The 19,333-nt window shown below is 44.8% G+C and overlaps 1 protein-coding gene across 2 annotated transcripts in view; it reads left to right on the top strand.

Annotated features, from left to right (window-relative positions):
- Positions 1-14,747: 14,747 nt before the first annotated feature.
- Positions 14,748-19,333, top strand: part of PCSK5 (proprotein convertase subtilisin/kexin type 5) — a 471,327-nt gene continuing 466,741 nt past the window's right edge. The window contains exon 1 of one of the 2 annotated variants that reach the window (XM_061627751.1): positions 14,748-15,691. In XM_061627751.1, coding sequence (XP_061483735.1) covers positions 15,491-15,691 — 201 coding nt within the window. In that variant the 5' untranslated portion in view covers positions 14,748-15,490. The remainder of the gene's footprint in view (positions 15,692-19,333) is intronic. The other variant, XM_061627741.1, reaches the window with a different exon arrangement.

Genomic DNA, 19,333 nt, shown 5'->3' with positions numbered 1-19,333 from the left:
AGTCCAGGAGTTTTTCAAAAGTTCATGAACGACGTGTTTAGAGACCTGTTGGACATGTATGTAATCTGTTACTTAGATGATATCCTGGAGTTCTCAAAGAACCAGGAAGATCATGATCAGCATGTGAAAACGGTGCTGAAGAGACTGAGAGAGAATCACTTGTATGCTAAGTAAGAGAAATGTGGATTTGACCTCAAGTCTTTGGACTTCCTTGGGTACCGAATCTCAGCGGAAGGAGTGGAGGTGGACCCAGGGAAAGTAAGTTGTATATTGGACTGGGGCCAACCTGTTACCAAAAAGGATGTACAACGGTTTCTAGGGTTTGCCAATTATTACAGAAAGTTCATTCCAGGGTTTTCCAAATTAACAGCTCCTCTGACTGACTGTTTAAGGGGGAAGAAGAAGTTTCAATGGACAGAGAATGCCACCAAGGCCTTTGAGGAGCTGAAGAAAAGGTTCGCTTCCGAGCCCATTCTGCGCTTTGCTGATCCGACCCGCCCTTTCATAGTGGAAGCAGATGCTTCAGATTTTGCCATCAGGGGGGTCCTTCTGCAATTAGACCAAGAGGGGAAGGAGCTGCACCCCTGCGCGTACTTCTCTAGGAAGTTAAAGCCAGCAGAGAAGAACTACACAGCATGGGAGAAGGAGCTGCTGGCCATCAAGGATTCTTTTGAGAACTGGAGACAATACCTAGAGGGGGCCTCTCATCAGATTGAAGTGCGCTCCGACCACAAGAATCTGGAAAGCCTCCAAACAGCCAGAAAGCTGAACCAGAGACAGATAAGATGGTCCCAGTTCTTCACTAGATTTAACTTCAAGATTATTTATCATGCCCAAGCGAAAAACCAGAGAGCAGATGCCTTATCCAGACAGCCACAATTCAAAGAAAGTGAATCAGATGACCAGCCTCAGTACGTGATCCCGCCAGAGAAATTAACGTTGGGATTGTGTCAGCCTTCATGGGAAGGGGAACTCAAAAAGGCACAACAAGAAGATATAGACATGCTAAGATATAGGCAGGAGACGGGACAAGATCAAGACTCAGAAGTAACTTTCCACTGGAGGAATGGACTCTTATGGTTCAAAACCGCCAGATATGTGCCAGAAGGGGAATTAAGGCTCAGAATCCTACACCAGTGCCATGATTCCGTCACAGCGGGACACTTTGGGATTTACAAAACCATTCAGAACGTGGCCAAGGACTTTTGGTGGCCTAAAATGCGTCGGGATATTGAAAACTATGTAAAGTCCTGCTCTGTCTGTATGCGGACAAAAACACAAACAGGAAAACCAACAGGACTGTTACAACCATTACCTGTCCCACACGAACCCTGGAAGGACCTCTCCATGGATTTTATAACTGATTTACCCAAGTCCCAAGGAATGACAGCCATCCTAGTAGTGGTAGATTTACTCACCAAAATGGCGCATTTTCTTCCTTGTGCAGGGGCCTTAGAGGCTAAAGAAATGGCCAAGCTATTCATCAAAGAAGTCTACCGGCTGCATGGGTTGCCAAACAGTGTAGTCTCGGACCGAGGAACTCAGTTCACAGCCAAATTTTGGAGAGCAATGTGGAAACAGCTGCAGACGGAATTAAAGCTCTCCTCCGCCCATCACCCCCAGACAGATGGGCAGACGGAACGCTTGAACGCCATTCTGGAAAGATATTTATGTAGTTATGTGTCCTATCAACAGACTGACTGGGTATCATATTTGCATTTTGCAGAGTTTGCCTACAACAACTCCCTGCACTCCAGCACTCAGCAAACCCCGTTCTTCGCTAATTATGGATTCCATCCTAAAGTCTTTCCAAGCAGCTCAGAGGGTATGCTGGTACCGGCCGCAGAGAACTTTCTTAGGGAATTGCAGGCGGCGCAACAGACATTGAAACAGCAGTTAAATGAAGCCAAAACGGAGTACAAGTGAGTGGCTGATCTGCACAAGAAGGAGGGGCCCCCCCTGCAGCCGGGAGACCAGGTCTGGCTGTCCACCCGCTTCCTCCAGATGCCAGGCAAATGTAGAAAATTACAAGACAAGAGGGTGGGTCCTTTTGAAATAGAAACTCAAATTAATCCCGTGGCGTACCGACTGAAGCTACCTGACACGTTTAAAATACATCCTGTGTTCCATCAATCCCTGTTAATGAAAGCCGCCCCTCCCAGTGAGTTACGGTCGGAGGAGCCTCCTGGAGCTCCACTCCTGGTAAATGAGCAGACTGAGTTTGAAGTTGGGGAAATCCTAGACTCCAGAATAAGACGCCACAAGTTGCAGTACTTGATTCACTGGAAAGGCTATGGCCCGGCTGATAGATCATGGGAAGCTGAAGCTGACGTGCATGCTCCAGATTTGGTAAAACGTTTCCATCAACGTTTTCCCCACCGCCCCAAGCCAGACAGGGGGAGGGGGGCACAGCTTGGGAGAGGGGATGATGTCGGGATGCAGAGTTGGGATCCTGAGGGGTTGGGAGAAGAGGATTCAGACAGATGGCAGGGAGGAGGGGGAGTAACTTCGCCCAAGTGGAGTGAAGACGAAGCAGAGGAAATGCCAGAGATAGGGTTGCCTAGCAACGGGGAGCCTGAGAGCTTTGGAGTTTCAGAATCTTCCCTGGACATTCCCATGCCTCCCCTTCTCCGAAGCTCAGAACAGGAGGGAGAAGAGGGAGGGCTGCCCAAGGCAGAAAAGCCGTGAGTCAGTTTACCATCAGCCCCCCCCATCCCCCATACTGGAATCGGAAACTTCAGAAGAGGAGGGGCCGATGCTTCCCCCTTCGCCGCGCACACGAAGACTTTTGAAAAGACAAGAGAGAAGGGGGGGAAGGCGGGTAGTGCCTGAGGGGCAGTTAAGGAGGAGCGAAAGGTTGCGCGCCCGTTTGGCCCTTTCTTAAAGAACCGGCGGGAAAGCAGCCCCTTGCTCTGTCAACTTTCTCTCAATGCCGCAGGACCTGTATTTCTGTACTGCTTCATGAGAAGACGCAGTCTTTGTTTGGACATTACTCTAATAAAAACTGAATTACTTACAACCCCTGGTCTGGTTCCTGAGTCTCATCCTGGGCCTGACAACATGAAACTGCTGGGAGAGGTTGCTTGGAGCTATGGGGTCCAGTGCTACCAGTGTGCTAATGACACCCAACACTCTTTCTCCTTTCCACCTAAATCCAAGGAAGCTGTTTCGGTTCTAAACCAGTATCTGTTGTTAGCAATGGATTGGATGAGGGCAAACAAATTGAAGCTTAATCCAGACAAGACAGAGGTGCTCCTGGTCAGTCAGAAGGCAGATCAGGAAACAGGGATTCAACTTATTTTAGATGCAGTTACACTTCCCCTAAAGACACAGGTTTGCAGTTTAGGTGTACTCCTGGATTCAGCCCTGAGCCTGGTTTCAGTGGTGGCCAGGAGTGCATTTGCACAGTTAAAACTAGTGCACCAACTGCACCCATTCCTGGAAATGTCAGATCTGGCCATGTCACATCCCATTTTGATTTCTGTAACATGCTATGCATGGGGCTACCTTTGAAGAATGTTTGGAAACTTCAGCTTTTCCAAAGAGTTGCAGCCAGATTGTTAACTGGGGCTGGTTACAGGGAGCACATAACTCCCTTGTTACAACAGCTCCACTGGCTACCAGTCTGTTTCCGAGCACAATTCCAAGTGCTGGTTATGACTTATAAAGCCCTATATGGCTTGGGTCCAGGCTATCTGAAGGACTGTATCTTCCCATATGAGCCTGTCTGAGCCCTGAGATTATTGGGGGAAGTCCTTCTCTCGTTCCTGCCACCCTCACGGGCATATCTGGTGGGAACACGGGAAAGAGCTTTCTCAAGGTGGCTGTCCCAAGACTCTGGAACTCCCTTCCTAGGGAGGTTAGACTGGCTCCCTCCTTGCTGACCTTCCATCAGCAGATGATGACTTTTCTGTTCTGTCAGGCTTTTGGGAACTGTCTGCAAGGACTTTTAAATAGAGTGCTGTTTTTACTGATCTGTGTTTTATGTTTTTTAAAATCATTTTGTTTTAATTGGTTTTAATTTTATAGTTAGTTTAATTACATTTTTTATTATTATTATTATTATTATTATTATTATTATTATTATTAATAATAATAATAATAATAATAATAATAATAATAATAATAATAATAATAATAATAATAATAATAATAATAATAATAATAATAATAATAATAATAATAATAATAATAATAAATTTATTAGTCGCCCATCTGGCTGGATGTCCAGCCACTCTGGGCGACATACAAGATAAAAACAATACATTAAAACGTTAACATTTAAGACCATAACAATAAAAACCTAACCCACCACAAAAGCCTGCCTGAAGAGCCAGGTCTTCAAGGCCCGGCAGAAGCTCATCATAGAAGGGGCATGGCGGAGATAATTTGGGAGAGAGTTCCACAGGGTGGGGGCCACTATTGAAAAAGCCCTCTCTCTAGTCCTCACCAGTCTAGCTGTTTTAACCGGTGGGATCAAGAGAAGGTCTTCTGAGGCTGATCTTGTTGAGCGGCATCCCTGACGATGCTGGAGGCGCTCCTTCAGATAGACTGGGCTAAAACCATGTAGGGTTTTAAAGGTCAAAACCAACACCTTGAATTGGGCCCGGTAAACAACCGGTAGCCAGTGCAACTCCTTCAGCACTGGAGTGATGTGATCTTGCCGGCGGCTGCCTTTAATCAGACGAGCCGCCACATTCTGTACCAGTTGCAGCTTCCGGACCATTTTCAAGGGTAACCCCACGTAGAGCGCATTACAGTAATCTAGGCGAGAGGTGACCAGGACATGTACTACCGGTGGGAGCAGATGGTTGGGAAGGTAGGGGCGCAGCCTCCGTATCAGATGGAGTTGATACAGCGCCGCCCGGCTCACAGCCGAGACTTGAGCTTCCATGGTCAGCTGGGAGTCAAGAATGACCCCCAGGCTGCGGACCTGGTCTTTCAGGGGCAATCGTACCCCGTTGAGCACCAGGTCCACATCCCCCAGCCTTCCCTTGTCTCCCACAAACAGTACCTCGGTTTTGTCAGGGTTCAGCTTCAGTTTATTCCTTCCCATCCAGCCACTCACCGACTCCAGGTTCTTGGACAGGGTTTCTACAGCCAACCTCAGTGCAGATTTAAATGAGAGATAGAGCTGCGTGTCATCCGCATACTGATGACATTGCAGCCCAAATCTCCTGATGATTGCCCCCAGCGGCTTTATATAGATGTTAAACAGCATCGGGGAGAGGATGGAACCCTGTGGCACCCCACAAGTGAGAGGCCAAGGATCCGAAACCTCATCCTCCAATGCCACTCTGTGGTACCTACCAGAGAGGAAGGAATGGAACCACTGCAATACAGTGCCCCCCATACCTAACCTCTCCAGGCGGTCCAAGAGGATAACGTGGTCAATGGTATCGAAAGCCACTGAGAGATCAAGGAGGACAAGGAAGGTGCATTCGCCCCTATCCCACGCCCTCCTCATATCATTAACTTCTGTATGTTTTATTTATAAGTTTTTAACTGTATTTGTTTTAATTTTTGTAAGCTGCCTTGAGTTCCAGTCCTGGGGAAACAGCAGAATAAAAATGAATATTATAACAACAACAACAACATGGCATATTGATGTTTGATTAGTTAGCACTTCAATATGGCTTTGAGACAGATCACAAGGCTACTCTATACCCAAAATGGGTATCAAACTTAATATACAGAATACTATACAGTTCATACATCGTACCTCTATCATTAGATTTTGTATCTAATGATACAATAAGTTATACATTTTGATAATTTATTCGTAATTATCTTTTGCATATGTTACTAACTGATACAGCATGTAAAGCAGGGATAGGAAACATCTGAGCCATGGAGACTCTCCCTCCCAGTGGCCCAGCCATGCCCCTATCTTTGGACTTGTCCTCCTTGTCCCTTCTCCTGAACAATGGAAAGTTCTGCTGTTTTGACCAGGGGATCCTCGGCCATGAGGGAGTGTGAAAACAGTTCCCTTCCCCAATGACAAGAACTGATAAGCATCTGGGCTTAATGTGCTACGTACTGGACAGCTACAGTTAATTGCAAATGTAGTGAGATTGTGAAAAGGTATAGATAAGGAAACTACATGCTCACCAAAAGCCAACAAGGTTATCACAGGGTTATGCCTAGATACAGCATACCTATACTGTCAGTTTTAAAACATGAGAAACGTGTTCTCAGCTCTTGCTTTAAGTCTTGGTATCTTGATATATATAGCTCAAAAGTACTTACATTCCTCAACTGAAGTGGAATATATTTTCAGTAAGAAGTTAAAAGAAATATACAGTCACAATATTTTTTATGAAGTGATGTTCACATAGCCACATATACAGTGAAAATTGCTGATGCAGAGTTGAAAGTTATAATCCTGTCAATGGGGAAGCTCATAATGGCACTGAGTGCACTCTGTAGAATTCTTAGACTTGATATGTCAATAATATGTCAAAGCCAGCATTTATGAACTCATCTGAAAATTCATATATATTTCATTTCTTCTTATGAAGGAAATACAGAACAGAAACAAAAGCAGTTTTCACAGAAGCCGTTATTCCTTTACTTAATGCCAGCTCAAACCTACTGACCTTGATGGGACTACTTGAGGGGAAAAAACAGCTGTATGTTGAGGAAAAAGTTGTTGAAAATATCCCACCCTCATTCTTAAGCATGGTCAGAGAAAGTAAGCTGAATATATACATTTTGTAGACATTCACGTCACAAGCGTGACACTGGATCCAGTTCTCCAGGGTGTAGAGAGGAAATCAAGAGTAAGTCATGGTTTATTTCTTTAAGAATAAAATGGAAAATATATTAATATCTAGTGATTATTTAGGAGCATGATTATGTCACATTGATTGCTCAAATGGACTGCCTTCAAGTCGATTCTGACTTATGGGCGACCCTATGAATAGGGTTTTCATGGTAAGCGGTATTCAGAGGGGGTTTACCATTGCCTTCCTCTGAGGCTGAGCGGCAGTGACTGGCCCAAGGTCACCCAGTGAGCTTCATGGCTGTGTGGGGATTCGAACCCTGGTCTCCCAAGTCGTAGTCCAACACCTTAACCACTACAGGAGCTATATCCAACTAGGTTTTACTCAAGGTGGACCCATTAAAATGAATAGACTTTAGTTAGTTATGTCCATTAATTTCAGAGGGTCTACTCTGAGTATGATTAACATTGGACACAACCCCATATCTTTGAACAAATTAACATGCCCTTCCATCATAGAACAATTACCTGATCCTTGGTGTTCTTGCTTAGGTTGCTACAGTTGTTCTGAATGCTCACTATTTGCTGCACATATACAATAGTATTGACATTTTCTCCCCCTGCTTCCAAGACTATTTGGGTTGCTTTCACACTGCACTTTATTCTGATTTTTTACCTGGTAATTTGTGGATTATATTTGATCTTTCACATGACGTACAAGCTAGATCCAAAATTCTAGTGGAATATAGTGCAAATTTTGCACAAATTTCCCTGATAAATGATACCAGAAACAATCCGTTAGCAAGTCTGGGAATTAGAAAATCATGGGAGTTTTTTACTAGCTGCAGCTGCTCACTTAACAGGCATCCCAGCATGCAGTGTGTTCCCACCCTTTAAGCATGCCCTTTTTTTTTTGCCTGACAAAAATTGTACCAGTATTCTGGCATCTGCGCAGATAGCAGCAGCATTTCCCACACACGCCCCTGTGTCGATACAACTAAAATAATTTAAAAAGTCAGATCCTAAAGGGAGAGGGCTTGCATTGTGATGGGATGAAATCTTAGATCTCCTACACAATGGGGAACAGTGTGCATGTGTATAATGGGTAAGGGATAAAAACAGGACATTCATTGCAGCCATGTGAAAGACATTTGCATGAAATGCTGGTATATCGGCTGAAAAAGCTACTGTTCCTTAACACAACAGGTACTGCAGTGTGAAAGGAATTTTAGAAATTGGAACAGAAGCGCTACCTTTTTAATTCATTAAACGCAATCAGCCCCATGTGTGAAAGCAGCTGTGAACTCTTTATAACAGCCTTCACCTACCTGGTGGCCCCCCAGGCCATGCAGTCAGACTGATGGGAGTTTTAGTCCAAAACATCAGGAAGGCACCACATTGGTGAATGCTGCTTTATAACTTCATACTACAATCTGAATCAGCCAATTATTAACACTAAATCATCCAGTTTTTAATCCATTATTGAACACCCACCAGAATAAGGTTAATTCTGCCCATAGTTCTATTGAAGCCACATCAAACTTAAGGTTAGAGTAGAGAGACATCATATTACCAAGAAGGGAGGGGGGATATGGTAGAGAAAGTCATTGTATTGATAACGGTGCTGTGTGTTCAGAGGTGTGGTCGTCTGGGGGCGCAGGGGGTCGTAGACCTATTACTTTTTTGGGAGCAGGGTCCCACCCAGGTCCCTATGTACCAAACAGCATGAAAAGACAGCATGTAAAGCCACTAAGAAGTGTGCTTGCCCTTTCATGCTGACTGGAGCCAATCAGAGTGAAAGGAGATGAGTCAGTCACTGAGAAGACTCTTCTCAGTAGCTAACACACCACCTCCCCTTTCATGCTTATTGGCTTCTAGGGACCTAGGGACATCTGCTGCAGTGGAGTATGAACTCACAAGATGACAGGGAGAGCAAGGGAGACAAGGGAAAAGGGGGTGTGGCTGTGAGGGGGCATGGTGTGACTATAGTGAAGGGACCCTGCACTTCTGAATTTCCCATTACACTACTGTGTATATATGAAGTAGGACATGAAAAGAACCATAACTGTTTCTCAAGAGACTGTTTTAGATGAATTCTTAGGCAGTGTGTCTGAGAACCCTTTTGTTTCTTAATTATCTGAGATGTTTCTGCACTGGAGTAATGGAACTGCATTACAGACAGACAGTTAATAATAAAAGGAAGTGGGAGTGGGTGGGTTAGAGATCATGGAACAAACTTTGCATGTGGTGGTAAGACTCAATCTGTCCAGGTAATTTATAACAATAGTTTTGAATACACGTGCACGCACATGTGTGTGTGTGTTTAGGGCTTCATGAGCCAGTCTACCCACACAGCAGGAATTCACGATACAACAAAACTGGACTATACTTATAAGATACTAAATCAGGTTCTTACATGATTCAGTTTTCAGTTTCAGCATAAAACTATCACGAGTCTGACCAAAATGCTGCATTTGCACAAACTGTGGGTTGCATCTGCAGTGGTTTTTCACAACTTGTATGTGTGTGTGTATGTGTGGGTCATCTTGGCTCTACAGGCTGCCTTTCATTCCAGTTATCTTATTTAAAGACGTGAATTAGCAAATATGTATCTGTCTTCTCCCAACGTGTACCACATTAAGAACATAAGAACATAAGAAGAGCCTGCTGGATCAGGCCAGTGGCCCATCTAGTCCAGCATCCTGTTCTCACAGTGGCCAACCAGGTGCCTGGGGGAAGCCCACAAGCAGGACCCGAGTGCAAGAACACTCTCCCCTCCTGAGGCTTCCGGCAACTGGTTTTCAGAAGCATGCTGCCTCTGACTAGGGTGGCAGAGCACAGCCATCACGGCTAGTAGCCATTAATAGCCCTGTCCTCCATGAATTGGTCTAATCTTCTTTTAAAGCCGTCCAAGCTGGTGGCCATTACTGCATCTTGTGGGAGCAAATTCCATAGTTTAACTATGTGCTGAGTAAAGAAGTACTTCCTTTTGTCTGTCCTGAATCTTCCAACATTCAGCTTCTTTGAATGTCCACGAGTTCTAGTATTATGAGAGAGGGAGAAGAACTTTTCTCTATCCACTTTCTCAATGCCATGCATAATTTTATACACTTCTATCATGTCTCCTCTGACCCGCCTTTTCTCTAAACTAAAAAGCCCCAAATGCTGCAACCTTTCCTCGTAAGGGAGTCGCTCCATCCCCTTGATCATTCTGGTTGCCCTCTTCTGAACCTTTTCCAACTCTATAATATCCTTTTTGAGATGAGGCGACCAGAACTGTACACAGTATTCCAAATGTGGCCGCACCATAGATTTATACAACGGCATTATGATATCGGCTGTTTTATTTTCAATACCTTTCCTAATTATTGCTAGCATGGAATTTGCCTTTTTCACAGCTGCCGCACACTGGGTCGACATTTTCATCGTGCTGTCCACTACAACCCCGAGGTGTCTCTCCTGGTTGGTCACCGCCAGTTCAGACCCCATGAGCGTATATGTGAAATTAAGATTTTTTGCTGGAGATGTTACACACTTGGAAATTATCTCATGAAAATAGCATATCAGGGATAGCAAGCCTACAGTCCTGTTTGTTTACACAAATGTTTTGATATGTATATAGATAAATATTTTTCTTGAGGATAGGGTGGCCAGGTGTACTACTTTACAGAGGACAATCCTTTATTTGAAGGGCTGTCAGAGGGCAGTCCTCTTCTTGAAGGAGTCCTCAGTTTGAAAGGCTGTCCAAGTCTGGTTTAAAGAACCATAAGAAGTCAGGGGTGAAGGCTGGAAGTTGCCCATCAACAGTTAGCAGCTCCTGGACAGCAGACTGAGCAGGCACACAGGTCATCTTGTCACAGTCTTCCCCACCATGGTGAGATGTATTGTATTTCTATTTAAATTGTGGTAGTTATTTCTAAATGTACTTTTCTACCTATATATTAGAATATGCAAATTCTCTGTAAACATATGTCCTCTTTTGTCTTATTTTTTGCTTATGTGTTTCCTCTTTTTCTAGCAATGTGCCAGTGGCCGCTTTGCTGGGGGACTTTTAAACACATGGTCGCCACCTGACTTGTGAATGGTTCAGTAGGAGAAACATGGAATATGTGATTTTGCTGCATGAAAAGATCAACCCTTAATCTAGAAAGTTGAACGTGAGGAATGTTACAACAGGAGATCCACGTTTAGATTCATGAGACAATCTGTAGATGGTTTTGTACTTGCATGTAAGAAGTTCTGTCTCAATGAATGATAAGCATAGTTCATTTCAAATGGTTTACATTTATATGTAATTTAACAAACTGAATACTTTCTTTACAAATTCATACATTCTTGCATAACAATGCAAGTATTCATAGATTGCTTGCAATGAGAGCTGACTAGTAATGAAAGTGTCAATAAGAAAGTCTAATTGCTGGACAAATTAAATGTTCAGTTAAGTGTAGATTTATGATACTAGCAGCATGATAGATTATTCAAGGGTCTTATCATGCCCCAATGAAATCAGTGAGAGCTTTGCTGCCAAATTAGAGCAGGATTCAGCCCATTAATTGCTGGGGAGTGTGCTTATTTCAAATCCCTTTCAGGGGCCTTAAGAGATCATTTGGCCAACTGGTATGCTGAGCTAATAAAGCTAATCATGGTATTTAAAAAAACCGACTGTATATTTTCAATATTTTCTTTCCATAAAAAAATAATTTGTGTTAGTACAATTTAACATTGCAAATTTTCACTGTATTGTGGAAAGGCAGTTACGATGGTCTTGATTTACACCTTTAAATAACTGACATAATGGGCAGTTGTAGGGTCAGGATGAGCTCCCCACACAGAACTTGAGGGAAAGCATTGAAAATGTAGTCCATTTTCTGTACATTCTGAGACAGGTTCAGGTGGTGATATCATGTTGAAAACAGCAAGAATATGATTTAGTAATGCCTTGGAGAGATTTCTTCTCATGACTGTCAAGTATGTGTTTTGAGTATGTAAAGCCTGAATTGCATTACCTCTAAGACAATGGACAATTGTTATAGTTGCAGCTATGGAGGTCCAAAAACAGTTCAGCATACAAAAAGCCATCCATACACCAGTCAGAGAGCTCTGACTGGTAAACTTAGCAGTTCTGCTCACCAGTGTGGAATACATCACCCTAGTTCAGACATAACAAGTCACACACTCCTCCTCTTTCTACAAAAGAGGAGAGATTTAAAGCATCCATTCCTGGTTTGCTCCCATTTCATTTGAACTCAGGAAACTATGGTTTGTACTAACCATTTACTTAACAAGCCAGATCAAAACAGGATCAGAGCAGACCCTTGTATAAAGCATAGTTTTCCAGGTTTGGGCAAAATGTGAAACTATAGTTTACAAAAATGGTTCTAACTTTCTACCCCCAGGGCTGACTTAAGAGGCTTGATAATTACTGAGGCCCCCGAATTGCAAAATGGCAATGCAGAGGCAGAGACACAAAATGGTGGCAAACAGAGGTGGAGTTTGACATAATTACCTGGCAATTCCTGACATAATTTGCTTTTGATATCTAATCCCTTTTTGGAAATTGCTTAATTGGGTATTGTGAAATTTCTTTGTGGCAGGGAATTTTATCATTGAGCTTTCCTTAATTTAAGTACAGACGTTGTCCTGGAGGTATTGTGACTCAGCCTCCTCAGTTTAGGCACAATTTGTTAATACAAAGGTTCTAAGTAGAGATGTCTTTTTATTTTATATTTTTCACTGCCCTTATATGACCCTCAAAGTATTTTTACCTGTCATTGTCCCCTTCTCCTTTCACCCTTATCTTGTATCCTGTTCCTCCTCCACAAACAGCCTGTTTCTTTCATCCCATCTCCTTGCTCCATTTACATTTACTTCTTCCAATTATAACAGCTCTATTCCCAGTTTATTATAATTGTTATTAATGTATTAACCTTTTATCTGTCTTTCCCTTTCTTTCAATACTCCCCCTGGCCCTTCCCCTCCGATAGGGCTGGTCCTATCATTAGGCAGAGTGATCCAGGGGCCTCAGACAAAATGTGTTGGTGCATGTACAGGATGTTCCTCCTCAGGCCCCTCGCTGTTCCTTTCTGTTACAGGACAGAGCTATGCAACCTGCCCTACACCCCCTAAACTAACCTGTTTCCCTCAGGTGAGGTAGAGAATACTGACTCCTTGCCAGTGCTGAAGTACAGTCTGATCAGCTTCTGTGCATAGAATAGAGGGGAACACCATTTAGTTCTTCCCCTCAGGCAACAAAATGTCTTGGATCAGCCCTGCCCTCAGAGGATGGAGGAGATGCATCCTTGCTCTGAGGCAGACTAGTTTGGAAGGAAGTAGGACTGGAGTTTGGGGTGTGTGCGTGTGTGCATGGGAAGCAGAGTGGGCTAAATGTGCAGCAGCCCTAGACACTTCTTGTGTTCTTTCCTGTAGTCTGTCCACATCTTTCACATCCCTCCTTCCTATTCTCTCTCCTTGCCCTCACACTCCCAGGGCCCAACTCATCCATATCCTTTCTTTCCTTCATTGTTTGTTTTCCTTCCCTCCATTTTTTTTATGCTGTAGCCTTATACTCACCTTGTTTTCTAACCAGTTCACACTCCTACATGTGCCTCAGCACTGCATTCTTACTGCACATGTAGGGAGCCACTGCTGGCGTCATCCCACAAGCTAAGGTGTGGCAAGGGGAGGGTTATAGTGCTGAGGCCCACCAGAAAGTAGGCTGAGACTTGCAGGTGGTCCCCAGCCTACAGTGTGAAAAATGCTGGTTTGGAACATACCAGGAATGGCCGATTTAAATCTCCTCCCTTTTTGTGTGAAGAGGAGGGAAGAGTGCAAGAGCCTGAAGCTTTTACCAACTTTTGCTCATAGCAACAAATCATGGTCTGCTCTTTATGAACTGGACAAATTTTTATTGCTTCTGGACTGAAGACACCATAGATGTAGCAGTGAGACTTGTGTATAGCAGACTGAAGAAAACTGATTCTGTCTAATCATTAACTGCCCTAACTAAAACCTTTGGTGATTAATTTAAAGTAACCATAAATCTTGTGCCATGCCATTTTTCCTCATTTGCTGAGATGAAAGTTAAAAGTTTATAGAACTGCAGATATGTATGCAGGGTCTTCACAATTCAGCACAAATTCACATTTGAAAACTATGATTAATGTGCTAATCTAATCACCAAATTCACTGATAACTGGTTTCACCTCTACTATTATCTGCTGACATTCCAGGTTTGTGTATTCTGATTAGTGCTAGAGACTGATCCAACGAACTGCTGGCTTTTATATTTTCAGAAGGTGAATTGCCATTGCTCCTCCCATCCCCATTCTTATACTGGGCATAATAAACTAAATTAGGGTGCTTCCAGATGGGAGCTTTATATGGTATAAGGTTAACTGAGATATCACAAATTAATAGATGGCAACAGGGGTTTTTACTTACTTTTTTTTCTGGAAATGGTAACTAGAGGAAAAATACAGACTGGCATTTTGATGACAATGATGTCACTGTGGACACTGAAAAAACTTCTATGTTATGAAGAGCACCAATCCCACAATAAATACCTGTCTGGAAGCATTCAACTTCCTGAATGAATCATCATCTTAAGACCATGAATGATTGCGGGCTAAAACATTCACCATGTTTAATAACGTTTTTGTTTTGTTTCATATGCAACATCTTTTTTCAACCCATGTACACACCTGTTGTTCACGTTGTTCCATGTCATGGTGGAGGAAGAGTTCTGTGAAACACATGTTCACTGATTTAGACTTTCAGTGGGTCCTAATAAAGTTATTCTGCTACTGTTGCTATCAGGGTTCTCTCTCTTTCTCATGGCCCAGCACAGCTGCCTGCATTTTAAAATACAAATCAATTGTCCTGTTGTACGTGTGTTTCTGTCTGCCCTGGGAAAACACGCACCACGGGCTGTATTCTGAAAAGTAACCCCCCTCTCTGTACCGATTGGCTCGTCTTCGCATTAGAGTCAGAATCGGGAAGCGCTAGGACCAGGCGTGCGCTGAGAGCGAGACAGACACCGCTGGCATCGGACGGGAGGGGAACTGAGAACCTCTTATATGCAGAGAAGGCTGCTGCTGCCATTTCCACTCACGCTCGCCGCACTCCCCGCTTACGGATCGGGGAGGGGGGAGTGGAAGGAGGGGGGGAAGAGGGAGAGGGAGGCTACAGAGTCTGACTGAGCTGAGGCTGAGCTTGGCTGCCAAGACTCACACACTGCCCGCTGCTGCTGCTGCTGCTGCTGTTTCTACTCTGGACAAGTGAGGAGAGGGGGAAGAAAAGGGAGACGGCAACTGGTGCTTGAGAGACAGGAAAGCCCCAGAGAAAGCAAGAAAAAGAGGCGCCCCCCTTCTCCCTCGAGACTTTCATGGCGCAAGGAAAAAGACTGAAGCTGAAGGAAGTGTGAGGGGAGGAGGGGAGGTTTTTTTTTTTTTTAACTTTCAGCGCCTCGAAGAGAATTGGGAAACGTGGAGGAGGTTCCGCCTCTCAAGCTCAAGCCCCTCAGGAGGTTCAATGCACTATACCAAGCTCTTTCTGGTTTCCTTCTTAAGGTAACTTTTTGGAAGGCTTGCGGCTGCCGTAGCTGGTGAAGGTGCCTGGAGGTGAGCGGGGAACCTCGAAAGAAGCAAAGGAAGGAGACAGAAAGAGAGCGAAGAAGTTTCTTTTGGGAGGGAATTTGGGGAGGTTTCCCCCCCCCCTTCGTTTTCGTGTGTTTGTTTTGTTGTTGCTTTGCGGAAAGGAGCCAAGAAGATGGGCTGGAAGAGCGGCTGCCGCTGCTGGGGAGTCCGGAGCGGAGGGGACTTTCTGTGCCTGCTCACCCTCTTGCTGGGGTTCTTGCTACCCGCCTGCAGGACTCGCTTGTACACCAACCACTGGGCTGTGAGGATAACTGGCGGGTTCCAGGAAGCCAACAGGATAGCTAGCAAGTACGGATACATCAATATAGGACAGGTAACCCTCCATCGAAAGGCCACGACGCGCTCTCTCCCCCACTTCGCGTCGCACCGGGCAGGGAGGGGGAGGCAGGCAGGCACACACACATCTGCGAGCAGGGGAAACGGGAGGAAGCCGATCCCTCCCCCTCCTGTTCCCTGTCATTTCTTGCGGGCAGCCACAAAGGTTATTGAACCCGGGAGAGAGCGCCCCGGGGGCGACGGAACGGGCAGGTAGAGGTCTGGTCAGGTTTTCAATCTTCTTGTGCGCGCGCGCGCTCCAGAATTCGCGAGGAACAACTCGCAAGTCTCTCAGGAAAAGTGTTTTGTATTGTTACTGGATTCTGTGGCTGGGAGCTGAGAATTGGAGCGAGATGGGGGGCGGAGAGCAAGCGGGATAAGGAAAGGCAGGCTGGTTGAAAAGCGGACGGGAGAGAGAAAATGGCTAGAGGAAACGGGTCAGTTCGGATGTGGAAGGAGTGCTGATTGTTAGGAGGCTCCTTGAGGACTGCGGTTCGGGTGCTCCCGGAGACGCTTTCTAGTGGCAAAGCAGAACCCGGAGATGATTTTTGGTGAGGTCTGAAACCGGGGGAGGGGAGTGTGTTGGAGGCTGGCATATTCTTTTAAGTGAAGCGGGGGCTTGTAAAAAAAGGTGAAAGAGCAACGCCGCTGAACAGCAGTTTCCAAACTTGCTGTATTTAAGAGGTAAAAGCGGGGGGGGGAGGAAGGAAGACCCGGTGCTTCGGGAGATGATTCTCTTTTCTCCGCTGTTAATTTCTGTGAGGAGAAAGAGTGCCGGGGTTCAGCCCATGCCCGGACGACAAGCCTCTTGGTTTGGAAGGCTAGTGATGGCCCTCACTGGGCACATCCTCAGCCATGCTTTCTCTTTGGTTATTATTTAACGCGTTCCAGGACTGATCCGGCACACGGAGAACAGATTGTGGGCTCGAGCTCCACTCCTTTCTTTCCCTCATCTTTCTCTCTTTGACCCAAGGCTGCTTTACTAAAGAAATGCTTATAGGGTTTCGTTAATGTAAAGGAATGGCTTTCAGCCTTAAAACTAGACAAGAGGGGAACGTGGAGCGTTGGTGGAAAAAGTCAGCGCTGGTTTTGTGTCCCCGCGTTGATTGTATAAGACGGCAAGTCACGTCGGGAGCTGGGATCAAAACCAAGAGTACAGCGAGGGGTAAGGCATAGTGCGCTGTGCGTTCGACCAGGTGGATTTCCTGGCTGCCCTTGGAACATCCCGCCCCCCGCGGCTGGAACTGGGGTTCCCCCTTTGAGTCAGAAAACGGGAGTCCGATGCCTCTGTCCTGAGATTTGCTTTGCTTCTCTCGGAGTTTTCGCTCTGCTGCCTGTGGCAAGAGTATCGGGGAGACAAAGATGTTGTGGGGTGAGATCTCTCCCCCCCCCCCGCAGCTTAGTCACAGCGTTGTCAGTTTACAATCTGGCGTTTCTCCGTGTCCTGAACTTTCCTTTGCTCTTTGTGCAGTGAACTTTGAGCTCAGCAAATGGAAATCAAATTTTAACAAGCAGATGGTGTGTGTCCCTCCTCATAGAAGGGCCAAGATTTTGCCTGGGCTTCTGCCGGGGGGGGGGGAGGAAGTAGCATCTGATTTGTGCTGTCAGGGCTCATGCAGGCTCAGCCCTGGAACTTTTCACTAAGGCTGGCCCCTGGCATTTCTGAAGTATGATTAGGGATACCTTTGAACAGAGACAGTGTATTTTTCTATGACAGGGTAAGGAAATCCTGCCACCCCACTCTTCTCTGATTAGGGCACAAGGCTCCTGAATAAGATGCTGAATCTTCAAGCATGCTAGATCCCAAACTTCTTTTTTTTATTTTAACAAGCTAACTTCTGGCAGTGGATTAAGTATTGAAACCAGTCACCCTATGCCTACTTATATTTGATAAAAGGATAAGTGAAAGAAGGGGGAAACCTGCAGAGGGTGCCCTCTTTGCTACTGCATGGTGTCTTGTGCTGACTACTGATGTTAGTTGGCAGGATATACTAAAATGAATGACAAGAATGCCCATTGGAAACAATGGGAGCTATCTGAATGCCCACTGAAGGACTTGCCATCATGGTGCCTGTGGATGCACATGTGCCTACAGAGGTCTTCTCTGGGACCCACAAGATTCCCTCCTCCACTGATTCCAACTAGGCTTGAAACTAGACTTGGTGGCTGCTTAGTTGTGCTGTATGTGGTGCCTCTCACAACAGTTTCTCCAGTTTGCAAATGTGTCCATGAGCCCAAAATGATTGGCAGACCCTAGCCAATTGAAAATAATGGGAACAGTGAATGCCAGTTGACATGGCAGGGCTCACCTAGTTGACTGCCAGCAGCATGTAGAAAATGGGAGAAAATTAAAAAGCTGGCCTGTTAAAACCAGAGTGTGCTGACACCATTATTCAAGAGAAGGTGGAGATGTTCAGCTTTGATGAAGAAATGTTTGGGTCTTCAGTAAAATGCTTTGAGAAACACTGTGCATGAGAGTACATTACATATGATAAAATTTTCAAAATGCTTTGAGAAAGCACTTAGTCAAAATACCAATTAATTATGTTTATCTTTTTATTCCATATATGGAATTGGCAGGATCTGTAATGCAATTGTATTTGGGAGATGTCAAATCTAGCTTGAATTCAAATAGATCAAACTAAGTTTACATATATCTGACTGGATTTAAATGTAGTCAGTTAGGAAAACCTGGAATTCACAGAATTCACAGATGTTTGTTTAACAAACACCTGGAACCAGCTAGATAAACAAAAGTCAATGAGAAAATACTTGGACCCAGACAAATGCAGTCACTGAGCAAGGAAACACCTGCTGGATCCAGTAGCATTAGAATAGAAAGCACCCTGCTGCTATATGGTCATTCTAGATAAGAGGGAAAAATAGATTCTCATTACTGACAAAGGCTGCAGTCCAGTACATGTCTACTCAGAAGTAAACTCCATTGAGTTCAATGGGACTTATTCCCAGGTAAGCGTGCACTGGACTGCAGCCAAAGTCTCTGTGATAATGCATCACACATTTCATGGCACTTAGCTGTCTAAGCGGTGAAGCACGCCATCCAAAGCAAAAGAAATAGCATAGCTAAAATAACATACCATAGAGTTTTACACTTATACTTTATGACTCCAGTACAGGACAGCGTTACCTTCTGGTTAAACATACTTTAATATACCAATGTAAAAGACTAAGGCACAAGTATTAACCCATGCAATATGGATCTTTCGTTGATGCTATAAGACCCCACATATGCAGCTGAACTATTGTGTTATCCCCCCTCCCCTGCCACTAAGGGCTCATCCAAATGGAGCGGGATAATCCACGTTTTCCATATCCGGTTCGTCATCTGACAGTCCTCACTTTGCCTGTTTGTTCGCTCTTTCCCAATAAAAAACCCCCACTTTTTTTGCGCCCACACACACAGCGAGAGGACCCGTACTTCTCACTTTTTCCCAGCTCCGCCCATAACACTCCCCCCATCAGCCAATTGGTCTGCAAAAACATGACGTATGCTCCTCTCCCCCTTTGCAACAAAGCACAACAAGGTGCAGGTGCGAGCGCGAAAGTTTGAATTTCCTGATGGTTTGGTAGTAGTGGCTGTAATGGAGTTCCTTGTCGCTCACCACTCTGGAGCAGCACC

The sequence above is a fragment of the Rhineura floridana genome, chromosome 1 (genome assembly GCF_030035675.1).
Source record: "Rhineura floridana isolate rRhiFlo1 chromosome 1, rRhiFlo1.hap2, whole genome shotgun sequence".
Taxonomy (NCBI): Eukaryota; Metazoa; Chordata; class Lepidosauria; order Squamata; family Rhineuridae; genus Rhineura; species Rhineura floridana.
This window is presented reverse-complemented; position numbering and strand designations above follow the sequence as displayed.